Source organism: Colobus angolensis, unplaced genomic scaffold (assembly GCF_000951035.1).
Source record: "Colobus angolensis palliatus isolate OR3802 unplaced genomic scaffold, Cang.pa_1.0 Scaffold51, whole genome shotgun sequence".
NCBI classification, from domain to species: Eukaryota; Metazoa; Chordata; class Mammalia; order Primates; family Cercopithecidae; genus Colobus; species Colobus angolensis.
This window is the reverse complement of record NW_012118599.1, coordinates 4,368,146-4,384,978: the sequence shown is the minus strand read 5'-3', so window position 1 is coordinate 4,384,978 and position 16,833 is coordinate 4,368,146. Positions and strand designations below refer to the sequence as shown.

General features: G+C 41.4%; 1 protein-coding gene across 4 annotated transcripts; it reads left to right on the top strand.

The window, feature by feature from the left end:
- On the top strand, positions 1-15,250 carry TMEM14A (transmembrane protein 14A). Of its 4 annotated transcripts, none has more exons than XM_011960231.1 (5): positions 1-165; positions 5,957-6,042; positions 10,624-10,725; positions 12,870-12,957; positions 14,674-15,250. In XM_011960231.1, exons 2-5 carry the CDS (start codon positions 5,973-5,975, stop codon positions 14,711-14,713), a joined length of 300 nt encoding a protein of 99 aa, XP_011815621.1. In that variant the 5' UTR covers positions 1-165; positions 5,957-5,972; the 3' UTR covers positions 14,714-15,250. The 4 variants fall into 4 exon arrangements, with proteins under 4 accessions (XP_011815621.1, XP_011815623.1, XP_011815620.1 ...); XM_011960233.1 differs by having other exon boundaries at positions 7-165; positions 12,876-12,957; XM_011960230.1 differs by having other exon boundaries at positions 7-165; positions 12,858-12,957.
- The last annotated feature ends 1,583 nt before the right edge of the window (positions 15,251-16,833 follow it).

Genomic DNA, 16,833 nt, shown 5'->3' with positions numbered 1-16,833 from the left:
AGGGCGTCTCCGGGAGGGAGCGGCCTCTGCTCAGCGCGAGACGGCTGGGCGCCGGGTGGGACAGCGCTGGCGCGGAGACTGCTTCCGGATTCCAGGTACCGCGCGTGGCGGCAGCTAGCCCCAGACTTCTGTCTTTTCAGCTGCAGTGAGGGCTCCGGGCTGCAGGTGAGCTGTGCATCCCGCAATGGAGACCTTCCTGCTCTGAATTTTCTTACAAAACCGCATAAATATAAGGGGCGTTGCTTACTGGGCATCCCCTCCCCCGCGCCAAACCTGTATAGCAAACGATGATGCAGAGGACCTTGAGGAGATTTTGCAGGGCATCGGTCTTACCTCCCCGGTATCATTTTTCTCCTCCTCCTCCTGGGAATTTCCCGAGTTTCTGCCTTCTGGTATCCCTAAATATCCCACCTATCCTGCCTCCTACCTTCCTGGAGCTGGGGTGGTGGGGTGGGCTCATGGACCATTGCAAAATGCTTGGTAGGATTTTAACTTTCCCAGCATTACCCAGACCCCACTCGAAAATGTGCCTTTTGTGCCCTCCAAGAGCTCACGGGTAGGTAATTGTTACATCTTTAGCGTGTGAAAATGCTTTTTATATAACAGTTGACTGAAAATCTCTTAGTTCTCCAAATTTTGGAGGATTTGGGGCGGTCGGTCTTGTTTTGTACCTGGTATAGTAAATCGTTTTGCTGCATTGCATCCAAGATGCTTTCTAGCCCTTCCAAGGCTTGAGCGTCGCATTTGTGATGAGAGCGTGTGATGTGCTGTGCACATCCTCTCCCACCTTATCCCTTTCATGTTAACACAGCCTCTGGCTTTAATGTGTCCTTCTGGCCTGGCCACATGGCTCCGTCATGGAAAAGGTGATTCTTTTGTCTGAATATTCTCTCTGAGAACAGAATCTTCTTACAAGCATTGGGAGTAGATTTATTTTGCCTCCTTAGAACAACAGTCACTTCACTAAGGAGATTAAGGAGCTGCCTGTTTCCTCGCAATAAAGCTGTATTGGGTAGGTCAGTTACAGAATGTCTTCAGGCAGAAGCTGTTCCTTTGGTTCACTCACTCATTTATTCATTTAACAAGTATTTTAAGTACCTGCCTTGTGCGCCCTGGGTTTGCCCTTAAGGAGCTTGACTGGCTGAGAGGCGAGAGAATCCCAACCAAGTAAAAGAGTATGGATCCTCAAGAGAAGATCGCAGGAAGAGCTGGGGGGCTCAGGATGGAGTGGAATTAATCTTACAACAGCTACTTGGCTTTAGGAGACAATTAGGTCTAGAAGTTACACCTGATAATGAAAGTGCTCTCATAAGCCTCAGATCTGTATGTAATGGTGTTTTCCTGTGTGTTGGGCATCTCAGACTGAATACACTCCAAATGTCCCATCATTCCTAACCACCTCCCTCTGCTGTTCCCATGTTTTCTGTCTCAGAATAGCATGAGGCTCCCTGACTCCCTGCTTCTCCTAATGGTCTAAGCCAGATACCTAGGGGTGAGTCATCTCTGATTCACCCCTGACTTTCCTTTCCCTCCTCGAATTCAATTCTGCTGATTCTACCTCCTGAACCTCTGAAATCTGCCCACCTTCTCTCCATTCTAATTGCCATTTCTCTAGATAAGCCTACCCTTATCAACTAAGATCTTGCTTACTTTACTGCAGCAGCTTCCCGATGTATCTCCCTGCCTCACTTCACAACCCATCTTCACTACTGCAACTGGGAAGTGCTTGCTGGAATTTAAATCTGATTGTGAGGCTCCCTTCAGTGATCCTTCTCTGCCCTTAGGGCAGAACCAGACTCCCTTTACGGGGCTTATGTGGGTGTACAGCCCTGTCTTTCTCACCAGCTCCCTCTCTTTTCACAAGCCCCTTGCACTTTTCATTTTGAGAACATGCTTCCTTGTGCCATTAGGGCCTTGCACATGCGCTCCCTTCTGCCAGGAACACCCTTCCCTGCCACCCTCTTCACTTGACTTATGCTCCCCTATAGGGTAAATGCACCTGACAGCAATAATTAAAGCATACCCTTAGAATGACCCTGTGTGGCAGATGAACCTGAATGTGTTTTCTGAACTAGGGAACCCAGGCCTGCCCAACCCAGAGATTTGTTGCTTGTCTATGAAGAACATCTGAGCCCCTGCCCCACCTGTCCCATAGAACAGGGGCCATATGGGGAATTGAGGCCTTGAATTTTGAGTTAAATCAAGGTTGCCAGGAGGAGGTCATTGAGGGGAGGGTGTTAAGTGAAAATGCTACGGAAATTGCATGATGTTTGCAAGCAGTTGTTTTCCTGCGCAGCTCACCGCCGCTGGACTCCCTCCTCTGTATGTAAGCCCCTAATGAAACCCCATGTCTCGCTTGCTGGCTCTGGGTCTCTTTTGGCCTCTTGAACCTGTTGCCTTCCTTATTGAGGTTAATAGGGGTTTGGCACAACATCTCTCCAAGGTCCCAGCTGGAACCCTGTGTTATCTGGGCATCCTTCCTTAGGCTTCCAGTCCTTGCTGGGTGCCACTCCTTGTTATGGTACCCACACCTCTCCTCTTAGGGCTCATTCACACATCTGCCTCCTACAGCTGTGTCGTACTGGACCAAGGCCATATCTAAGTACTTACCATTGCTTCCTGCTGCCTTGCACAAAGACAATGCTCAATAAATAGCTGTTAAGTTGAATTGAGTACAAATATATGTTACGATACTATGGTATGATTCATTAAGTAAATCATAAATTCACCCTACCTCAGTTTTCTCAGTGTGCTGAAATAGTAATAGCCCTACACACGTCAAGCTCAAAATAGATGTAAGGGTGAATGAGAAGAAGAATCATTATTATTGGAGTAGCTAGTATTTGTTGAGTGCTCAGTATGTGCAAGGCACTGTTCTGAGTGCTTGACAGTATTAACTCATTTAATTCTCAGAACAATCCTATAAGGTAGATATTTTTGTTATCCCTATTTTAAAGATGGAGAAACTGAGTTATTGAGTTACCACAGCTAGTAAGTGGCGGTATCAGGTTTAAAGATAAGCATACTTTAGAGCATATGGTTAGCTCCTTTAGAAAGTAGTAAGTAGGACCAAACATGAGAAGTTCATGGGGCTGAACACGGTAAGTTACCAGATGGAACACAGTGCCCCGTGGTCACAACTTTAAGCTGTGAAGAGCATGTGATTGATCCAGAATTAAAAACTCTGAAGAATATGTTTGGTTTACATATTCAGCAGCTAACTCAGTTACCAGAGGTGATGTTGCATAGAGGTTAGGACTGAGACTTCCCCGAGTCAGAAATCTTTGTTTTGCTGTATAAGCTTCGGGCATTGCTTGCATTCTCTGTGCTTCAGTTTCCTCATCTGGAAAATGAGGATAATCATGATAGTACATACCATAGGGTGTGGTCATGATTATATGAGTTGATACATGTAAGGCACCTAGAATGCCTTAGAATGGCACCTAGCACATAGTAATTGATCAAAAATATTATAACCTCTCTATTATTATTATTTGTTTAGCCATCATTCAGTCAGCAAACGGTTTTTGGACCCAGCTTCTCCCTACATGTTACATCCTACTGTACCACTTCTCGGGCACAGATGAGCTCTCCTGTTTTAGTTCTCCTTCCTGTAGATGCTGAGCATTTTTCACTGTTGCCTCCTTTTTGGTGCTGTCATCTCCTGTGCCTCAGATTCCCTCCCCCATACCCTTCTTCATAGTAAGTTCTAGTTGATGACTCTGAGATCAGCTCAAAACTCTTCTCTTCTTCTTCTTCTTCTTCTTCTTCTTTTTTTTTTTTTTTGAGACTCCCAGGCTGGAGTGCAGTGGTACAATCTCAGCTCACTGCAACCTCTGTCTCCCAGGTTCAAGGGATTTTCCTGTCTCAGCCTCCTGAGTAGCTGGGATTACAGACATGCACCATCATGCCACGCCCGGCTAATTTTTTTGTATATATATTTAGTAGAGACGGAGTTTCACCATGTTGACTACACTGGTCTTGAACTCCTGACCTCAGGTGATCCACCAGCCTCTGCCTTCCAAAGTGCTGGGATTACAGGCGTGAGCCACCTCGTCTGGCCCCTTTTTCTGTTCTTCTACATTAATTTGTTACCAATTGCTGTGGGAGATAAAAGGCCCATTAACCTAAATGATAAGCAATGAGAAAATTGTAAAAATATGCAAGGAATCTCATGTAGCATTCCTTATGTTTACAAAGATAATTACCTTCCCTGTGAAGGAAATAGAGATGTGAGAAAGCTCAGAAATAAAGGCACCACTAGGAATCTTAGACCTTAAAAAGCTGTATGGAACTCCAGAACTCTTTTCATCTATTCTCCTAACTTGCAGGGAGAGTTCAGGGTGAGGGACGGGCATGGTCCGAGGCCCGGTAGCCACATCTCTAGCCTGTGGCTGGCACACTATCTACTGCATCTGAGAGAATTGTGGGCAAGGTTTCAGTGGGACTTCTCACTACCGGGTATGTTTCAGCTGCTGCTATGATGCACAGTAGGATGTCATTGTCATCCATTTAACTTCATGCTGGGGCTATATTGTATTCTCTAGTGATTTGCCATTGATTAAGTGTGGATGTCTCTGCTACCACAGAAGAGCTGTCTTGCAAGGAAACTAATGACAAAGCCATTGTTTAAACTGAATTATTCAATCTCTAAGAAGACATCCATCTGTAAAGAATGGAGGACTAATATCTACAAACATAAAAGAATTATAAGATGGAGTTGTGGAAGTTAAGGAATTTAGAGGAGGAAGAAGCCATTTGCTCCAGATCACTTTGATAGTACAGGCTAGAGTTAGGGAAGTTAGGAGGTAGTTAATAAGGGTAGAAGTCAGGGGAGAAGATTCAAAGGGAGGTGGGGTACAGGGGATAGTTGGGCTTTTGGAGGTGGACAGGGAGGGAGGACATTTCAGGCAGGAAAGTGAAAAGTGAAGATTGTAGTGTCCCAGTTCAGTGAAGAGACCTGGCTGACCAGAGCAGAAGTTTTATTTGGGGAAGTAGAAAGAATTAAACAGCTGAGAGTATGGCAGATATTGAAGACAGGCAGAGGAGAATCAGCTTGAGATATCCCCTGGAGTGTGCTTAACAGTGATGAGGATGAAGGGGATAGCAGAGGGTTGGGAGAGGTGAAGTTTGAATCTCTTTTTTCCCTTGAGACAGGATCTCACTCTGTCACCCAGCCTGTAGTGCAGTGGCACAATCACGGCTCATTGCAAACTCAACCTCCCGGGCCCAAGCAGTCCTCCCAACTCAGCATCCCGAGTAGCTGGGACCACAGGTGCATGCCATTACAGCCCGCTAATTTTTTGTATTTTTACTAGAGATGGGGTTTTGCCATGTTGCTCAGGTTGGTCTCAAACTCCTGGGCTCAAGCCAGATGCCTGCCTTGGTCTTCCAAAATATTAGGATTACAGGCATGAGCACCATGCCTGACTGAACTTCCCTTTCTTTAGTAGATTAGAGAAATTAATTTCTGTAATTCTGTGGAATGCCTTTGTATTAGTCATTCTCACACTGCTCGGTAATTCACTCAGACTCGGTAATTCATGAAGGAAAGAGGTTTAATCAACTCAACCAGGCTGTACAGGAGGTGTGGCTGGGGGACGCCTCAGGAAACTTACAGCCATGGTGGAAGGCAAAGGGGAAGCAAGCATATCTTCACATGGCGTCAGGAGTGGGAGAGAGCATGAAGGGGAAGTGCTACACACTTTCAAACATCCAGATCTTGTGAGAACTTTATCATGAGACAGCACTAGGGGGATGATGCTAAACCATTAGAAACCACCCCCATGATCCAATCACCTCCCACCAGGCCCTACCTCCAACACTCAGGATCACAATTCAACATGGGATTTGGGTGGGGACACACAGCCAAACCATATAAGCATATCATTTTTAGATACATTCCATACCCAAAACTTTTTATTTTGTATAATCTGTCCTTTCCCCCTTGCTTTAGAATTGCAACCTTGCCAATGGACCTGATCGGTTTTGGTTATGCAGCCCTCGTGACATTTGGAAGCATTTTTGGATATAAGCGGAGAGGTAAGCCTAACCCAAATTTTCGTGAAAGGGAATTAGTGGGGGGTTTGGAGGTTGTGCTAGGTCATCTGAGGGTCTGTAAGTAGGATGAGAAGCTAAAGATGCCTTAGAGGTGGCTGAAGACCAGCATGTTATCGAAGGGATTCATGAAAGGAAGAGGCTTCCATGGGGTTGGGCATAACAGAGTGTTCCAACCTGGGGGTTTTGGGCTTCTTTTCCACCACAAAACTCTCACTTCACTTCATTATCAGTTGCATAGTTAATTGATTTAATTTCCCTCAGGACCATTGCTTATTATTAAATGAGGATTTTTTTTTTTTTGCTTTACATAATCGTGGTACCAAAAAACTGAGTTCTATTGATCCTGTGTGTTGCAATGAAAACATTGTTAAATATTCAATTATCATATCCAAAGTTGTCTTTTCACCTTTGTCCAAAAGAGGGGGAAAAAAACTGAGGTAATCAATTAAAGGGTTTTTATGGAGAAAAAGGAAAGGTCAAGATTTTTTATCTTATTTTTATTTTAGAATCATTTATAGTCATGATGTCTCCTAGTTATGTTTCATATATATATATGTACAACCTTTAATCGTCTTTCTGACAAACCGTCTCTTACATTTTAATGAAATTTTTTAAATGAAGCTTTTTATTTCAAAGGATATTGTATTTGTGGCAGTGGTTGACTTGAATTTGAGTGAAAAAGCCTGGTCTACATGATTACCAGTTAGCTTCCTTCATTAAAGGCTGCTAAGAAGTCAAAGACCAGAAGCACAGTATAGCTCTTATAGCTGGGGGGCTGGCAGGGTAGAAATGACCACCATCTTTGATTCCTTAAAACCTATAATTCACCTTGGATTTTTGTTCATTGTTTCTGTCTTAATGTATGTATTAGAGATATGTATTTGAAGGAGAAAAAGATGGTGGCACCAAAGTAAGACCTATAAACCAACTACTCAGAGGTTGATGTTACATGATCTACTTTAAAGAGGACTCAGTTTAAAATGCTGATAAGGTTGTTTTTGAAAAAAAAAAATTTCATTGTCAAAGACAATGTCTAAATAACTTCTATTACAGAATAGAAAAGAACATCTGGGCATTTTTGCCTGTCTTTATGAGAGGTGGAAAGACAGTGGGCAGAGCAGAAAGAGAGAGAGAGAGAGAGAGAAAGTGAGTGTGTGTGTGTGTTGGAATGGAAGGAATCATTTTATTCTAACTCAAGTCTCTTCAGTGTTTACCAGCTGGTGGGAACAAATGAAATTACATTAGCTGTGAGGTCTCTGATTTCAAGGGCTTGCTGTTGTCCACCTGCACAATATGGTTCCTTGGCCTCCTGCAAGAGCCCCCCACTAAGTGATCCTGGAAGCCCCCAAGGGTATTATGGGTTCACAAGGAAGCTCACTTTGTAGTATAATGTGAGTTAAAAGCATGGGCCACAGAATCATGCATTCCCGCATTCTAGCCTTGACACTACCACTTACTAACACTGATACTCAGGTGAGGTGTTTCAATATCTGGGCCTCAGTTCCTCACCTGTAAATTAATCTGTTAGGATTAAATAAGATGATGCATGGTACACATTTCACATGGTGCCTGGCATAGAATAAAGTTAATATTCTTTTTTTTTTTTTTTCTGCTGCTACTGCCCTGCCAGTGGGAAGTCTGTGAACCAATGAGGCATAATACCTTTTTCTAGTTTTGTACTCTAGTTTTGTATTACGTTCTAAGCTGCCAGTGGCCCAAATGTCTTAGAATGTGTCTGTAAGGTGAATTAACTCTCCTTTGACTTAGAGCTTCCTTAGGTATGAGTCCTATGTAGCTGGGTCAAGAGACCCTTCTACAGGATAGTTATTGAGAATAATCTTGGGTGGGTGAAAGATGTGATGTTGAAATGGTGTTTGGTGGGAGGACATGGATGTATCTAAATCCTAAACTAGACCAGCTGTGCGACACCAGTTGGGTTAAAGGGAGAAGCTGATAGATTTTTATTTTGGTGGGGGTACAGTGGGGAGAGAGGGGAGCCAGTGGCGGGACACAGGATGCTGACCACTGTGCTTGCCTGGGCTCACCCCTCCTCCCAGGTAGGTCTCCAGAGAGGTGGATGACCAGGAAGACACTATGATATGGAGGCTCTTCTTAGGCCAGGTAACACTGAGTGCCCAGAGCGAAAGAGGGCCAGATGGCATTCCTGCCTTCTCCCACGCTAGGGCTGAACCAGACCTTACACCTTTCTACTCCAGTTGAAGGGAAGGGCACTGACACAGCCATCCCTCCAGAGAGGCTCAGGTGTGCTTGCTGGGCAGGCTGCTATTCTGAGGACCACAAGAGCACCTGCAGGGAAGCTCCCAGAGGCATCTTTCAACTCCTTTTAAAACTCCTCTTCCACGACTGCCCCACCCAGATCAGGCCTCCCAGGAAGTGGGAAGGAAAGAGTTTACAGCTGCTTTTCTTGTAGCCCCCACTGTGGGGTACTGAGCTTGTTCTCAGGATCTTTGCTTCCTTCCAATAGTGTGGCTTTCTTGTAAATCAGCTCACAGTCCTGCCACCTTCCCCAGGCAAGATGAAATTTCTCAAGAACCTTCCTGGTTCTTGCTGCTGGTGAGCCTGCCCCTGCTGTTTGCTGTCTGATCTCATCAAGACTGAAGTGTAGACACTGCCACTTTCTCCACATACTTAAGTGTGTGTGTATGGTGGTGGTGGGGAGCACAGTTAAGAAATCTTCAGGGTATACAGAAAAGAGCATCATAGAATCTCTAGGTGGAAAGACACTTTAATGGTCACCTAGTTGTGCATTTCAGAAAATGTTTTAATCTCTTTAACAATATCCTTATCTGGTATCTTCTGCTTGAATATGACCCATAACAGGGATGCATTAAATCAGTATTTATCAAGTGCTCCTATGTACCTGGCCCTGTGTCTCACCCTGGGGAAACAGCAATGAGCAAAAAGAATGGCGCTCACAAGTGAGTAAGGGCAGACTGACATTCAATCCATGAACAGCATATAAACGTATGATCAGGAATAGTGGAAGACTATGACGGGGGCCCTCGTTCAGAATGGTGGGTCAGAGAAGTCAACACTTAAGCAGACATCCGAAGGTGAGCTGCACTTGGCCACGTGAAGTGCAGAGACAAACAGTCTGCACAAGGAACAGTATGTCTAAAAGCCATGAGGAATAGAGTTTGGTATATTCAGAGAACTGAAAGAAGGCCAGGGTTCCCATAAAATAGCAAACTGGATTTTTTTCCTAAGAGTTTTGGGAAGCACTAAGGGTTTTTAATTAGGAGAGTGACCTGTCCAGATGTATGTTTTTAAAAGATCATCTTACTGTGTTTGAAGAATAGCTTTTGGAAGAAACAATGTATAATTTAACATTATCTCCAACTGTAACATTCTAAGCCATTATATGTATATATGGCATGGATGACGAACCCTGTTTTACAGCTGCTAAAACTCAGAGAGGCTAAGTGACTTAGCCAGAGTCCTTTAGCCAGCAAGTGAAAGAGTTAGGACTAGAACCTAACGTGTTTGTCTTCTCATTCAGGATGCTGCTCTGGTGTGGGTGTGTGTGTGTGTGTGTGTGTGTGTGTTGTGTGTGTTGTGTGTGTGGTATGTGTGTGTTTTGTGTGGGATGTGTGTGTTGTGCGTTGTGTGTGTGTCGGGTGTGTGTTTTTTGTGTGTTGTGTTTATGTGTTGTGTGTGTGTGTGTTGGGTGTGTACGCATGTATGTGCTGCAGTGGTTCTTAACCCTGGCTGCACATTTGAATTTCCAATGGATATTTTAAAAATAGAGATACTTTGACCCTACCCCCCCAAGGGATTTTAACCCAATAGATTCTAAATAGGGTGAGTTCCATGAAGCAAGGATTGTGTGTGTCTTATTTATAGTGTCACTGGCATGTAACCCACTGTCCAGTGCACAGAAAGTGCTTAGTGTTTGTCACGGTGCTCTGGGGCGGGTGTATGGGTTGGGGGCTGGGAGTGTACTGGTGGGGTGAGTGCATGGGATAGGGACTGGGTAGCTGGGGTCAGTGCTCTGGTTCTTCCTCTTTCTTGGTAGGGCCTCCATTAGTCCTTGAGTCCTGACATCTTGAGGCTTGAAGGTTTGTTAATTATTCAGGATGGAACCATTACTTGGTTTGTATAGCACTTCTGTCTTTACCTCTATAAACTAAAAATACCTTTGCATCTTAGTTTTTATCATCACAACCTCATTGTAAAAAGGAGGCAAGGAGAATAGAAAAAATTAAAAAAGAAGGGCTTAGGAGGTTAAATAATTGCCCAACATCATGCAATCAGTGTCCAAGCCACCAGCACAAGGCAGGTTTTCTTACTCCCCCAAGTGACATCTAACCGCCTGCACTGCTGCACCCACAGGGCTCCTCTGCCTTGCATTTGGGTTCAGCAGGAAACAGTCATCTCCTAGAAAGTATCCATGAAGAGGCCTATTCTTAATTTGGCTTTGTCCAGTTACTGTGCCCAAGTAGGAATACATTTGAAGGTGCCCGTATCATACTAGAAGTAATGGAATGAATTCCTTTCATTTTGGGATTCTCTTTGTGAGCCCATATTTTTTTCCCCTCCCAGGTGGTGTTCTGTCTTTGATTGCTGGTCTTTTTGTTGGATGTTTGGCTGGCTATGGAGCTTACCGTGTCTCCAATGACAAACGAGATGTAAAAGTATCACTGTGTAAGTAAGGCTTTTTTTCCTGGTTACAGAGACTCAAACATTGGAGGTGATCTTTTTGATACCCTATGCTAGATATACTAGAACATATTTAGTCAAATGGCAAATGGCCATATGCATGTGTTGAGGCTGAATACAACACTTACTCCTTTCTAGAAAGACCTGATAAAAAATGATGTTACTGCTACCAGGCCTTCCAACTCAGAAGAATATTTCTATAAAAACCTGTTACCTGAAAAATTGAATTAGGAAAAGCAAGGAATCATTTTCAGATTTTCTGCTAACTCCCCTAAATGCATATTTAACATAGTTTTCACATTGCTATGAGAATAACTAAAAAAGAGAGAGCCTTGCATTATTTCATTTAATACACAAACAGCTTTTAGATTCTACACTGCCTTAAGACTTAACCTAAAAAAGCAAGGCAGATACTTTTTTAGCTTCTTCCCTTGTTAAGCTTAATGGGAGAATAGCCACAGAAAAAATGGAAACCTGTGTGTTTAAAGTCACCAGGACACTTGACTTTCATCTCACTTGAAAGAGATATGCAGTGAAGGTTTAGAAAACTCTGCCAAGGACATTTTCTCTAGTTGATATATTATTCAAAGTGCCTTGGTCTTGTATGGAAAAAAATATAAATGAAGACAAAATTGTTCTATATTTGAAGGAGAGAGAGATATGGGTTTTTTTTTTCTTTAGTCATTTTTATAAAGGTGTAGGGATATTTTTAGTAATGAGGTTATGTTAGATATATCAGCCAGATATAATGATATTAGGATTTTTATTGATGTGCATTTAAATAGTTCACAAGTACTTATTGTCAGTCATTTTATTTTTTATATCAATAAACAGTTTTTCTTTGAAAGCTGTTTTTAAACTGTGGCATTGATGTCCTAATCTCTTACATAAAACTACCTCTCCCTTCATAGGTACAGCTCTAAAAAGGCTGACATGATGCTTCTGAATAAAATACCATTGCTTAGACTATTTAGTCTCCAGGCATCAAATTCTCCAAAATGGAATGCTACAAAACAAAACCAGTCAGCCTTCTTTTAAGTATTTTTTTTATTAATCAGATCTTACTTGTAAAAGATACATTAACTATTTTCTTTATATTCAGTTAACTGAACATTATTGAGTGTGTCCTGTGGGTCCAAGTGTACTACTTAGTGTTTCTGAGGGAAGTTGAATAAAGCTCAGTGCTAGCCTTCAAGGAGTGTTCTTTGAATAGAAATTTAGGTTAGAAAAAGACTTTCTTAGCTGGGCGTGGTGGCTCATGCCTGTAATCTCAGCACTTTGGGAGGCCGAGGCCAGTGGATCACTTGAGACCAGGAGTTCAAGACCAGCCTGGCCAACATAGCAAGACCCTGTCTCTACTAAAAATACAAAAATTAACTGGATGTGGTTGTGCATGGCTGTAATCTCAGCTACTCGGGAGGCCGAGGCAGGAGAATTGCGTGAACCCGGAAGGCGGAGGTTGCTGTGAGCTGGGATCATGCCACTGTATTCCAGCCTGGGTGACAGAGCAAGACTCTGTCTCAACAACAACAAAAAAAAAAAAAAAAAAGAAAGAAAAAGAAAAAGTCTTTCTCTTTTGAAGATATTTCAGGAATTGATTTTAACATGTTTGTTTACCCAGAAACCTTTTTGATGAGGTAGATTATGAAGTGTTTTTGTTTGTTTGTTTGTTTTTTGTTGTTTTGAGACAGAGTTTCATTCTTGTTCCCCAGTCTAGAGTGCAGTGGCACAATCTCAGTTCACTGCAACCTCCACCTCCCCGGTTCGAGCGATTCTCCTGCCTCAGCCTCCCAAGTATCTGGGATTACAGGCATGTGCCACCACGCCCTGCTAATTTTTTTTGTAATTTTAGTAGAGACGAGGTTTCTCCACGTTGGTCAGGCTGGCCTCGAACTCCCAACATCCAGTGATCCGCCCACCTCTGCCTCCCAAAGAGCTGGGATCATAGGCTTGAGCCACCAGCCCATGAAGTGTTTTAATAGAGCACTTTATCTTTTCAAGACAATGGCAACTCAGTACCTATCCATAATAGTTGTGATGTTAGAAAGCTTTAAATGGTACCCACTGTTTTCCCACAAGCATGGATAACATGTTTGAAACTCTGGTTTATGAATTAGTTTGGTTTTCAGTTACAGCTTTCTTCCTGGCTACCATAATGGGTGTGAGATTTAAGAGGTCCAAGAAAATAATGCCTGCTGGTCTGGTTGCAGGTTTGAGGTAAGTAAAGCTGTTTTGATCAATACTTTCCTCTGCTGTTGTTTTGAAGTGCTGAATTTTTGGGAAACATCAATTTTAATTTGAAAGATCAAAGTCCTTTTTGTTACAATAAGCATGACAGTAAAAACCTTAAGATAGCATGGATTCAGTGGGTCTTTGATATTGATGTACCCATGAACATTCTTACTGGTTATGTGTAATCCTGCTGTAGTATCAAGTCACAAAGGCATACTTGCCTTTTTCAGAAGAAAGAGCTAAACTCAACCTCATTTTTCCTCAAGATTCACCCATCTGCGACAGTAAATGTGTTCATTTAAATCTAATACTCAGTCCCTTTTAGAAAGTTTGACAGAGTGACAATGTGATACAGTTATTTCAAGTTTTTAAGGGAGAGAAATTTAATATTTTTAAGAGTTTTTAAGAGAGAAGTTTTAATATTTTTTAAAAGATAAACAGAGAACCTCAAGTTTCTCTTAATTTGATCCAGTAATTCTATCCATGAGATTAAGCATATTACCAAGTAAAAATTTAGAGATAACATTTTAAAAATTTCTCCGGAAAGTTGGCTTTATATGTTGAAAGCTATAAACATGTTTATTTCCTTTGATAGACATTTTCACTTTTTGGAATTTATTCCAAAGCAGTGAGATATGCACAAAGACTAATGTTCATTGTAACTTTATTTCCAATGAAAACACGATAGACTGAAAAATTAGGAACAACCTAACAGTCCACCAGTAAGGAGATATTTGAGTAAATGTTTTGTCCATTTAATGGAATATTGAGTGAGCATTACATTTTTATATTTTCAAAAATGATTTGGTGGCATTGGAAAATCTTAGTGACATAAGTAAGGTATAAAAACAGGATAAAAAACAACCAAATATAGTATGATTTAAAAAATGTTTGTGTATAAAAAAAACAGGAAGGAAATACTTCAAACTGTTAGTAGTGTTTTTCTGTGGGTGGTAGCGTGATGAATAATTTTAATGTTCCTCTTTCTACTTTAGTCACACTACTACTTTTTCTACTCTAGTCACACTGGAATTTTCAGGGAGGGGAGGAGGAGTGTAATTACAAAAGACAGCTTTCCAGTTATAGCCCTGTTCTAAAAGTGATACTTGCTGGTGGGAAGAATCAGAAGTAGTGTTTATGGGCCAGGTGCGGTGGCTCACGCCCATAATCCCAGCACTTTGGGAGGCTGAGGCAGAATTGCTTGAGCTCAGGAGGTGGAGGTTTCAGTGAACCAAGATTGCGTCAGTACACTCCAGCCTGGGTGACACAGTGAGACTCCATCAGAAAAAAAAAAAAAAAAAAAAGTAGGGTTTATGCATCCAGAAGAAGGCCTCAGTTAATAGAAAGTAGCTGAGATTAAATTAGTAACTAGTAACTCCCCCAAGTTGGTCCTTGATTATTTTTTCAAGTTGCTTTATTTTACTAGCTTTTGAAAGTTTGTTTCTTCCCAAACCTTTGTCTTATAAACCCTCATCCAAGGTTTTCAGGACAGCAGGTTCTGATTTTTCCTTATTCATTTAGCGAACATTTTAAAGTGGCTAATTCAGTTATGTCTGGGATGTTTTAATCCTCCAAGGGGTTGAACTGGGATAGTCCCCAAGCCGAGATTAGTAACACCAATGGGTAGGCGAGTGCATGACCCTTTGTCTTATGCCAGATAAAAGTGACTCCCCCTTTGTCTTTGTTTTATTTTAAATCCAGCCTCATGATGATCCTGAGACTTGTCTTGTTGCTGCTCTAAGCATCTGGAGGAACAGAAAACTAAGTTCATGTCATCCTGCTATAATGGGCAGAGCATTATTTTTTTGTATTTAAAAGATAAACTTCAATATGGAATGCTAGAAACACAAATAGCACTGTCACCTCTAATATGAACATTAGTTTGAGGTAGTTTTTTTCTAAAGCAAAGTTTTAACTGTTTTCTAATTGTCAAGCACTGTTTTCATTAAAAGTGTCTAATGAATCATGATACGAGCTTCCATTTGCTGTGTCTATTTTCTATATATTTGGTATTTTTTGAAAATTCCGAATACTCATGTTTCAAGTAAGCTTAAACTACAACTTGTCACATAAAGCACTTCTTAAGTGGAGTTCACAGAATGCTAATGTATCTATTTGTCATTTGTGTTATATTTGAAATTATTAGAAATTATGCTTTTTCCATTTTAATTGTATTGCTGCCAGTGCTATTTTTTTCTTTAAAAAATTTATTCTTAGCACACTCTTACGTCCTAACAGAATGTATTCAGTATTCAAATAAAAGACATTTTGGTTCAAACCTGTTTCTTTCATGTTAGTTTTTCCTCTAAATACTCAAATCATCTTTGACATTTAAATGTTCAATTATTAACGAAAAGGTTTGTGAAGGAGGGTTTATTTAAACCAACACTCTACTTCCTCAGGAGTAGATCTTTTTTCTCTCTTAAAGAGGAACAATTCTGAAACAAAACCAATTTTGTTTCAAATTACCCCTTTATTTTTAGGCATAGTTATAACTTTTAATGTCCAAGGCACTTTTAGGGCCCAAATTCAACATCAGGAAACGTGAATCCCAGCCCAATTCTTCCACCCACCTTATGCTCTTTGGAAGGTCATTTCCTTTCCCTCTGACTCCGTTTCTCGTCCTTAAGGAGGAATTGAACTAAATGCTCGACCCCTTAGAGCTCTAAAAATCTACAGTTCCTATCCTGTTGGCTCTGTGCAGTGGTGTCATATTTCAAACCCTTTCTTTAAGTGAAAGTGTAGGGTCCTCAGCTGATAACAGCAGAGTTCATGTGGTTCTGTTCCATCGGTTACCCTTCCCAACTGACTTTCAAGGAGGTTGTTAAACTTTCAGTGATAAGTAATTCAATTAAGGAAAGAAAAAAGCTCTACCAGTTGAACTGAATAGGAAATCTAGATAAAATTCTTTGACGTACTTAAAACCCAATTTAAAGAAGAAGAAAAAAAATCCCTTGAATCCTAATGGTGGCAAAGAGGTTGTTACCACAGGCAAGGCTGGAAAAAGCCGTCATCATTGAGGTGCTCTGCTCACCCGGTAGCTGTCAGAGATGATTGAGGAGAATCTTCAGATTCCGACGGACAGCAGCTTATAATAGTCAAAACCGATTATGATACTGAAGTAGAAACTAACTGTGAAATTGATCCTAGAAATACATGCCGTGTCTGCAGAATATTCTAGTGATTGAAAGTTTAAGAAACTAGTTTGAAGCTATGCTGTTCCCTGGACTTTTCCCAAAAGGTAGTAGAAGTGAATGATGGTGATGTGTGTGCTTTTTGTTTTGTTTTGTTTTTAAAGAAATCTTTGACATCCATTTGCGTATTTGTGATTTTACTCTTTTGCAATACATAGAATCCAGAAGGATTCATACTTGGATGGCTCTGATTAATTGGTGTTTTCTTGTCTTATGAAAAATAGAAAAGGCTGTCTAGCTTACAGGTATTAGGCAGTTTATTTCTTCATGTTTTATTACTTTATTAGTTAACGTGGCTTTATGATATTTTTATGGGTCTGCTACAAATGCAGAGTGAAATATTTACTACGTTTCTTAGACTTCATTTGTTTCATTTGTTAATACTCAGCTACTGTACTGCTCATGTTTTTGAGAAACATGCCACGTTCCAATTTAAATATGTTCTTCACAGTCTCAATGGATTCTTCATCCAGTGGAGACTTCCTTTGGCTTCCAGGTTGGAGAAATTTATTAATTGTGGGGATGTGGCTGCTTCTGGCCTTGAATTTCTAAAATGCAAAAGAACCCTATCCATGAGAGAAGAATATAGCAAAACAAAGTAAAATGCAAATGAGCCACATTCTGGTGGAGGTGGGGGATAATTGGGATTTTCATACATTGTGTGGCA

Bases quoted from the DNA above. Each gene is read 5' to 3' on its own strand.
- TMEM14A (XM_011960230.1), top strand. From the start codon at position 5,973: ATGGACCTGATCGGTTTTGGTTATGCAGCCCTCGTGACATTTGGAAGC. The intron at 6,043-10,623 runs GTAAGCCTAACC...TTCCCCTCCCAG, and splicing joins TTTTGGATATAAGCGGAGAG to GTGGTGTTCTGTCTTTGATT. The intron at 12,958-14,673 runs GTAAGTAAAGCT...TTTTAAATCCAG, and splicing joins GGTCTGGTTGCAGGTTTGAG to CCTCATGATGATCCTGAGAC.